Source organism: Elephas maximus, chromosome 4 (assembly GCF_024166365.1).
Source record: "Elephas maximus indicus isolate mEleMax1 chromosome 4, mEleMax1 primary haplotype, whole genome shotgun sequence".
NCBI classification, from domain to species: Eukaryota; Metazoa; Chordata; class Mammalia; order Proboscidea; family Elephantidae; genus Elephas; species Elephas maximus.
The window spans coordinates 113084601-113094620 of NC_064822.1; the positions used below are offsets into that span (position 1 = coordinate 113084601).

The following is a 10020-nucleotide window of genomic DNA, read 5'->3' on the forward strand; positions in this document are numbered from 1 at the left end:
CTCCGAGCCATCACTGGGAAACTAGTTTTTCCAGGTAATCAGCTAAAAAAAAATGCAGTCAGATCCCTATCTGAATTCTCCCTCTGGCTCCGGGTATTCTGTTAATGGAGCCGCCTGGGGAGGGTGGGGGAGGGATCAGAGAGCTAGGAGTGTAGCACCTCAGAATATAGAGCTGATCCCCGCGTTCACGCCCCGCCCGCCCCCGCCAAAATCCCAGCAGGACAGCTCCCTGGCTGGGACGCTGCTCTCTCCGCTCCGAGACCTGTCACTTCCTCCCGGGGACTTCTCCCTCCGATGCGCCGCACCGCTCACACGAACTGGCTGGGCGTCGCCCGCTCTAGCGGCTGGGCCCGCCCCCGGGGTTTATTCAGGGGAATATAACTGGTCCCCACTCTCACGCCCCACCCACTCCCACCAAAATCCCAGCGGGACAGCTCCCCGGCTGGGACGCTGCTCTCCCCGCTCCGAGACCTGTCACTTCCTCCCGGGGACTTCTCCCTCCGGTGCTCCGTACCGCTCTCGCGAACTGAGTAGGCGTCGCCCGCACGAACGTCTGCCCCCCCCCCGAGGTCGCTTTAGGGAAATATAGCTGATCCCCAGGCTCGTGCCATGCCTGCCTCCCTCCAAACTCCCGGCAGGACGGCTCCCCGGCTGGGACGCTGCTCTCCCCTCTCCAAGATCAGTCACTGCCTCCCGGGTGCTTCTCTCACCAGCTGCGCCGCCACGCCACCCACGCCAACCGGCTAGACTCCCTCCCGGGAAGAGTTCAGGGGGTAGGGCTGGGCCCCTTGTCTGTGCCGCCTGCCCCCCTGGGCTCTGCCCCAGATCGGGCTCCGAAGGTCACCTGCCTGGTACGCTGGCTCCTAGTTCTGAAAACGATCGCTGTCTGCCCGTATTCATTCGTTTTCCATCTCTAAGTCTGTGTTTGTTGTTCAGAGTTTGTAGATTGTTATGTATGTGATCGATTCACTTGTTTTTCCGAGTCTTTGTTGCAAGAGGGATCCTCGGTAGCGTCCACCTAGTCCGCCATCTTGGCCCCGCCTCTCTACCAAATATTTAAAGAAAAAAATAATCATCATAAGAATTCTATTTATTCTGAGAGAAATAATAATGTATTTTACTTTTCTGCTAAGTCCTTTCCAATTTTGGTATCAAAGTTATACTCACCATATAAACAAGTTAATAATTGTTCTCTTCCTGGATAAGTTAATGTAAAATTGGCTATTTTTTCTTCTTTAAGTGTTTGGAACCATTTACTAGTGAAATCACCTCAGTTTTAATTGAACAGGTCCTGAAATGATTATATTTTTCATTTAGTTTTGTGTCAGTTTTGTTCAGCTGTGCTTTTCAATGATTGTTTATTTATGAAACTAGTTAAATTCTCTGGCATGATGTTTTTATGATGTACTTTAAAGATCGTTTTAATACTTACCGTGTCTGTAGTGATGACTCCTTTTATGATTAGGAAAATTTCTGTTTTTTCTCTTTTATTTTCTTGACTACACCTACAAAAAAAGTTTGTCAATTTCATCTCTTTCCAAAAAAATTTTTCAGTTTTATTTTCTCTATTTGATATTTTTTCTTTATAATTGCTTTCTGCTTTTACTATTATTTTCTTCCTTCCCTTTTACGTGGTTTAATTCATTTATTTTGCAGCCTCTTAAAATGAAAACTTAGGTCTCTGTTTTTAAAACCTCATATTTTTTAAAAGGTGTATTAAAATATAAATTTTCTTCTAAGCATTGCCTTACCTAAATTCCACAAATGTTGATATATCACATTTTATTATAATTAAGTTCAAAATCCATTCTGATTTACAATGTGATTTTTTTCCTTGGCCCAACTTATTTAGAGCATGTTAATTAGTTTCCATGTTTGTCTTTCTGCTGTAGAGCCCTATTGGCAAAATGGGTAAGCACTTGGCTGCTAACTGAAAGGTTGGTAGTTGGAACCTACCCAGCTGCTCTGCATGCAGTAGGAAGGCCTGGTGATTTGTTTTGGTAAAGATTACAGCCAAGAAAGCCCTATGGGCCAGTTCTGTTCTGTCACATGGGGTTGCTCTGAGTTGGAATCGACTGGACGGAACCCAACAACAGCAACGTCTTTCTGCTATTGATTTCCTAGTTTGATTCCACCCTGGTCAGAAACCATGCTCTGTAACACTTTAATTCTTTTGAAAATGTTGAGACTTTAATTATTTCCTTGCATATGGATTATTTTAGTAAATGTTACATATGTATTGTAAAGATATATATTCAACATTTGTTAAGATTAGTGCTCTAAACATGGCTATAAGATCAAGTTATTCAAATCATCTGTATCCTAACTGATTTTTGGTTTTCTGCTCTTGCCTTTCACTAAGGAAACTGTGTTTCAATTTCCAACAATGATTGTGAATTTGTTTCTTCTTTTACTTCTGACAACTTTGGCTTTATATTCTTTGAATCTATATTATAAGATGCTTACAAAATGACAATTGTTATGTCTTCTTGTTAGACTGATCCTTTGACATTATGAAATGTATCTCTTTACCTCTAGTAGAATTTAGTGCTTAAAGTTTCCTTTGCCTGATAATGGTGTAGTAACCAAAGCTTTCTTTTGATTAGTATTTGCACAATACATCTTGCCATAATTTTTTATCCTTTTAGTCATCTTGTGTGCTTACAGAAAATGTCCTTACAAACCACAAATTGTTATCTGGGGTCTCTTATAAACGTTATATGGTTGGGTTTCCCTTTCTTTCTAGTCTGGCAATCTTTAATACATCATTACCTGTAATTACTACTATAAATATGTTTAAAACTACACTCTTACTATTTTTTCTTGACCTATTTTTTATTCATTATCCATTATGTGTTTCTCTCTCTCTTCCCTCTCTACTCTAACTTCAAATTCCCTGGAAAAAAGTATTTTGGACAAGGCAAACAAAGCACAAAATTATTCATATTTGAGGCAAAATAAAAAGAATTTCTAAGATGAATGAAATGTCACTATTCACAACCAATCTCAAGAAATCACTAAGCACATACCACAATTTTAAAAAAAGGTATAGTGAATCCAAGAAAATAATGAGAATAAAAATCAGAAGTGAACACAGAAGCCAATGTTTATTCTGAAAAGAAAGTACAATATCTTCACATCAAACTATTTACAAAAGCTTCCAAAATTAAGTTTATTATTTAAAAAAAAGTGTATAACTATCTTGATGTGAAGCCCTATATGACCACATCTTTAAAAAGTGGTGAAAGGGGAAGAAGAGGATGGTAAATATAAAGTGTATAAAAAAAAATACACTAAGCATCTTTCTTCTTTGGGATGAGGATAAAAACAGTGACTATCCTGACAAATTGGTATTTTAAAAAGTCTTAAATATTTGTATCAAATATTCAGGGTAACCACTAGAAAAAAACTCAAAAATGAAATGGATAAATTCTGTAGAAGCAAATAGATTTTAGATAGGTAGAAAAGTATAAAATTAATATTAACAATAATATCTTTCTCATTAAAAAGTAAGATCTTATTAAAATAACAATAACTTATAAAACAAATAGAAATTAACATGAAAATATACATCTTTTTAGAAAAAGTTTTAAAAAAAATTCCAAAAGTTAGTACCAGTTTCCGTATATCAAAAATAGCATAACACAAAATTAAAATAAATGAAAAACCAATGAAAAAAATTCACATCGCACACAGTCATAAAACATGGCCATACATTTTAAACTAGGTATGCATATAAGTATAGACCCATAAAAAAAATTTAACTGTATAATCTGGTATTATCTTTCTGAAGGTATTTACATAACTTAATCTAAAAGCTTTGAAATGTGACTATATTTTGATCCTGAAATATGACTTCCAGAATTTCATCTAAATGTGCTTTCTCTAGAAATTATTAGTTGCAAAAAATATAGTAAACAAAATGTATGAGAATATGATGCTGTTCTTAATTGCCATCAAGTCAATTCCTACTCAGAGTGACCACATGTGTGCACAGTAGAACTGCTCCATAGGGTTTTCAAGGCTGTGACCTTTCCAAAGCAGAGCCCAGGCCTGTCTCCCAAGGCACCTCTGGGTAGGTTTGAACACCAGTCTTCCAGCTAGTAGTAGAGCACTTAACCCATTGTACTGCCCGGGGATTCCTATGAGCATTTGATAGAATCATGCAATTGAATACTATGAAACTCTTTTTAAATAGTAAGGAAAACTGCACATATGCTTAAAACTAGTAAGATTGGTTTTAAAATACAAATTTGATACCCCAAAACACATATTACATATGGTGCAACATTTCTATGATTATCGATATGACTGTAGGTTACAAATGTAAAGAGTATTGTTGTATAAATATCCATATACAAAACACATATATTACCTTAAATTTTAAAAAGAATTATAGCTAGCTTTGAGTTTTCTAATATTTTCCAGTTTTACTTTCTTAATATTTGAGAAAAAATGGCAGATGAAGAAGTCAACAAATCTGCCTCTCCTGCATTTTTTATACCACTTATCAGTCACCTTAGGTGGTAGTAAAAAAAAATAAAAGAGGAAAGACAGCCTGGTTCTTCACCACCTAATTTTTTTTACTATAGTCTCTTGGCCAGTCTGTTGGTATAGTTGCCTCTTTGTGTCTCTGAGGGCACTGTCCCCACTGATGCACCTTGCAGGATTTTTGCCCACATTCACTATAAAAAGGGCTCATTAGTGACTTTTGAGTTGAGTCACCAAGGACCTATTTGTTTATTATTTAGTTTCAGGTTTAGCAAACAAATCAAATGTAAATCTTGTGTAAAAGTCCCTCACCCTATCCAGAGAGGTCATAGAATCAACTCTTTCAAAACCAAAGGTAAATGTTTGAACAATGTTTTATTTTCAACCAAAAGAGCTAGAAAATATTTCCTAGACAGAAAAGGGACCAAAGTCCTTATTTAGACAGTCTTCTCTATTGTGATGGAGATGAAGAAACTCAGAGCTGTAGGTCCGTCCAGAACACTAGCGAGCGTAAGCAGAGAGACAAGCAGATCCCACACAAGTCTTTTCTAAGTGGGTCCTCTTCATCAGGTCAGCCTTTAGAAATATTGCCTTTAAACAATCAGCCAAAGCTATTACTAACCCTCAGAAGAGTAAATACAGTAGTTATGATTTTGCTCACTTTCAACTTTGGGAGCTATATAAAAAAAAAATACATAGTAATTTTCTCTGAGAAGCAAACTGCTGTAATTTACCAAAATCAGATGTAACTAGCTATTTGAATTATTACATAAAGATCCACAGATCTTTCTGAGTTTTTTTTTTTTTTTTTTTAACGCTGGTTTGAATATCTTACTAACAGAATCTTTAAGCAAACACAAACAGCAATCAACAAAGATTCAACTATTTATCAGCTTGGCACTAAAGCAAGGAGGGATGCCAGTTAACAGTTTGGTCATCAAAGAAGGTAATCAACATAAGCAGAGAAGGTAATATTTGGTATGGCTTTATTCATTGTATGATTTTATTCACTAGCAAAAGTCCTGATTCAAATACAAAATAAAATCTCAATGTTAAAGATAGAATGTTAAAAATTTAAATAATTAAAATCATTGACAAAGCAGTTAGTTGCAAAATGGAATCCAAACAGGACAGAAAATAGCTTTGAATATGTCTGCAATGAGTTAGATAAGTGTATTTATACAACAAATATTTCTTAGGTGTTGACTGTAAGTCTAAGATTGTGTTGGTTGTGGTAGCTCTCCCAGGAAAAAAAACCAATAGTCACCTGACTTCAACAAACTTACTTTCTCAGGGGAAGCGCTCAGTTAAAAGTGACAGCTACATGATAGGAGCACAAATGCGGGCCAGTGGACACAGATAATAGCATTTTAGAAGACTGTCTACTGGGAGTGATGTTCAGACTGAAAATCATGAATAGGTAGTTGTATCCACACAACTTCAGAGCGTAAGGAGTAAAAATGAGTGGAGAAGGGGAAAGAATAGGAAGGGAATTTTTTTTTTTTTTCCAGACACATAATCCATGTGAAGTCCTTACTGTAAGACCTATCATATGGTAACTTTTCAATAAATATAATCTATTAGTTTTATTATAAGGGACCTGAAGTCAGAGGAGGAAGATATGGGATACACAGAGCATAAGATTTACTTCGGGTTTTGTGAATTTGAGTTCACATTACATGAGTTATCTGTGAGAAACCAGAAAATAGTAAGAGCTGATATATGAAGTAATTACTATGTACCAGATTGTTTTATAAATGTGTTATCTCTATTATTCTTTTTAATCACTTTAACTGTATGTTGTAGATACTATTACTATCCTACATTTTGGGGACAAAAACTGGGGGCCTGAGAGGTTGAAAGCTTGCCCAAGATCTTACAGATGTAAGTGGAACGCCAGGTATTGAACTGTAGAGATTTGGCTGCAGAAGGTCTGCTCTTAATCACCGGTGCAGGTAAGACCCAGGAAGTGAGTGAAGACAGGCAGTGCTTGGAGAGCATATGTAGTATTTTGCTTGATTTTGAACTTGGTGATACTGACAACAAGGTATGAGAGTGTGTGCCATACTTAACTAAATATACTAAAAACATAAGAGAAACATGTTTTTTGTTTTTTTCCAGTCGTGTATCCTTGGACCAAACATTTCTTCATTATAGCAAATGAGTTGTGCATTAAAATATTCTCTGCATTGTGTATACCAGAGGACATTGAGCATGAAATACAGACCATCAGGGAATCATAGAAAGAGTCAAAGGAGTAATCCAGTGGTGTGACAGTTGAATTAAAACACAGAACAAAGCAACATAAGCACATGCTTTGTCATAGTGACGGATTAGAAAACACAAGTTGCAGCGGGATTAACAAAGGCTATGTAAGGACACCAAATTCTTTATTACACACTCACATTTTATCAAACACCGAGTCTTAAAGGAATGACATGAAACAAACCATTAGGTTTAAATATTCACCTTTAAAATAGAGAATAATTCTTAGATGTAAAAAGAAAGTGTAATTTTGTTGAATCACACCGTATTATGGGTCAAATCTAATCATGTGGGAAAATCCAAGCCTGAGTGTTGATTAAAAATATGAAATAAAAAGGGTTGTTCGAATGGTAGATTGATTTTTTTGAATATTTTAAAAAATCTATCATAAAAATACAAAAAAAATAAAATACACAATTGAATAAAAAAAATTTTTTATAGCCAAGCCTAAAAGAATATTGACAATATTAATTACTAATAAACAGAAGAAATTACATATGCATTAGTTTGCAGTCCCCAGTTTTTGTTGTTATCAGCTACCATAGAGTTGACTCTGACTCATGGTGACCTTATAGACAATGGAACAAAATATCGAGACCTGCGTCACCCTCACAGTTGCCGGCATATTCTAATCCATCTTTGCGGCTACTGTGCTAATCCATTTAACCAAAGGTCTCCCTCGTCCTCATTCCTGCTCTAACTATTGATCCCTCCTGATAACAAGTAATTTGGACAATATTCTGTTGTGATCCAAAGGTTTGCATTGGCTAATTTTCTGAAGTAAATCACAAGGCCTTTCTTCCTAGCCTCTCTTAGCCTGGAAGCTCCACTGAAACCTGTCCATTATGGGTGACCCTGCCGTTGTGTGAAATACTGGTGGCATAGCAACCACAAGCATGATAGCAACACCCAAGCCACCACAATGCAACAAATTGTCAGACAAGTGTGCCGTCCCTAGTAGTCACTGTTTATCACTCTCTGACTTTGACACCATTGTATTCACTTAAAATATCTCTAAACCTAACACGAATATTGGATAAAATTTAGAAGTCAGTGATGAAAAACCACACAATAACAACCTTTATCCTGCTGGGACTGACAGATGACCCAAAACTTCAGATTCCAATTTTTATTTTTCTATTTCTTGCTTATATGTTGAGTATAAGTGGAAATCTGACCATCATATCCCTCACTTTAGTGGACTCCCACCTCAAAACACCCATGTACTTTTTCCTACAAAATTTCGCCTCATTAGAAATTTCATTCACATCTGCTTGTATTCCTAGATATTTGTACAACATAGCAACAGGTGACAGATCAATTACTTATCATATTTGTGTGACTCAAGTATTTTTTACTGATGTCTTTGGAGTGACAGAATTTTTCCTTCTGGCTATCATGTCCTATGACCGCTACGTGGCCATCTGCAAACCACTGCATTACGTGACCATCATGAGCAGCAGAGTCTGCAAGACACTTGTCTTCTGCTGTTGGATGGCTGGCTTACTGATCATATTCCCACCACTTACTTTGTTCCAAACCTTGACATTCTGTGACTCAAATGTCATTGATTATTTTTATTGTGATGCACCTCCTATCCTGAAGATTTCCTGCTCAGACACATGGTTCATAGAGCAATTGGTTATTGTCTGTGCTGTGCTCACTTTCATTCTGACCCTTATATGTGTTGTTCTGTCCTACATGTACATTATCGAGACCATCCTAAGGTTCCCCTCTAGCCAACAAAGAAAAAGGGCCTTTTCCACCTGTTCTTCCCACATGATTGTGGTTTCCATCACCTATGGCAGCTGTATCTTTATCTATGTCAATCCTTCAGCAAAGCAATCAGTGGCTATTAATAAAGGTGTGTCAGTGCTAATGACATCCATTGCTCCCATGTTGAACCCATTCATTTACACTCTGAGAAACAAACAAGTGAGACAAGCCTTCAGTGACTCCTTCAAAAGAATTACAGTTGTCACAAAGAAGTAAGAGGATGGTCAAGTCCAGGAATAAAATATCAAGCTAAGAATAAATCATGGCATTCCAAATCTGTTTGTCTCTCCTTGATCTGTGTTCTATTGAGGCTAACCTTCTGAAATACTTATCGCACCCAGAAAAAACATCCGCCACCACATAAGTGCACTCCTTTATTCCTCTCACAAACAAACACTTTCAGGATAATATCCCTAATCAGAAGACATGATAATTTTTTTTTTAGTAAATGTAAACCTGATTTTACTTCCAATCTAGCAAACTAAAATTGAAAATGAAAGAAAATATAAACAATGCAAACCAAAGAAGAAAAGAGCTTACTTTGAATTTTCTTGGACTCACAGGAAAATACTTGATTTAAGGTATTCATTACCCTTTCTAATTTAAAAATTGCTGAAATTTGTAATAATTGATTAAATGAAAACATTTTGAATACCTAGTTGTTGGTAGGCCTAGTCCCAAGAAGAGACCTAAAATTGATAATATACCTGAATTTATCTAGCTTATTAATAATTCTGTAGGACTAAAATTTTAAGAGTACGCCACTACTAAATAGTAACATTATATAATATAAAAGTAAACATAACAAAAATAAATATATATCCAAATAAATGTGTTTTGAATAGGAGCATAATTTAAATATTCATACACATATACTTACAAACATAAAATGCTGAAATTTTAAAATTAAAAAATTCACAGATTTTATAGAAAATATCTTAAAAAAGTAAGTAAAAGCTCTTTTCAAAAAAACCCATGAAATTGAAAGAATAATGTCAAAATGTTAATTACAGTTGAAGAATTACAGTTATTAAGATTGGAAAAAATATCCAATTGCTCAAATAGAATATAAACAGCTGTTATAGGTTTGTGTCCCCAAAAAAGATATGTTGAAGTCCTAACCCCTGGTACCTGCCAATGTGACCTTATTTGGAAATAGGGCCTTAGAGATGTAATTCGTTGCGTTAACATGAGGTCCTACTGGAGTAGGGTGGGCCCTAATCCATTAAGAGCCATGTCCTTATAAGAAAAGAAGAGACAAGGAGCCAGATAGACACAGAAGGAAAATGGAGGCAGACATTGGAATTATACTGCCACAACCCAGAACAGTGATAAACTATTTGAAAATTTCTGTTGTTTTAAACCATACGATTTTATGGTACTTTGGTAAGGCAGTCCTAGGAACAAAAAACAATACTCGAACTCAAAATGTACCTAAATTAAGCAATAATTCTTCGTACATCATGGAAACTTACAGTTTTAAAAGAA

The 10020-nt window shown here is 36.2% G+C and overlaps 1 protein-coding gene across 1 annotated transcript; it reads left to right on the plus strand.

The window, feature by feature from the left end:
• Positions 1-7812: 7812 nt before the first annotated feature.
• LOC126075601 (olfactory receptor 6C2-like) lies at positions 7813-8748 on the plus strand. Its single transcript, XM_049883437.1, has one exon. It carries the CDS (start codon positions 7813-7815, stop codon positions 8746-8748), a length of 936 nt encoding a protein of 311 aa, XP_049739394.1.
• Positions 8749-10020: the final 1272 nt, after the last annotated feature.

Coding starts and splice junctions, on each gene's coding strand:
- LOC126075601 (XM_049883437.1), top strand. CDS start 7,813: ATGAAAAACCACACAATAACAACCTTTATCCTGCTGGGACTGACAGAT.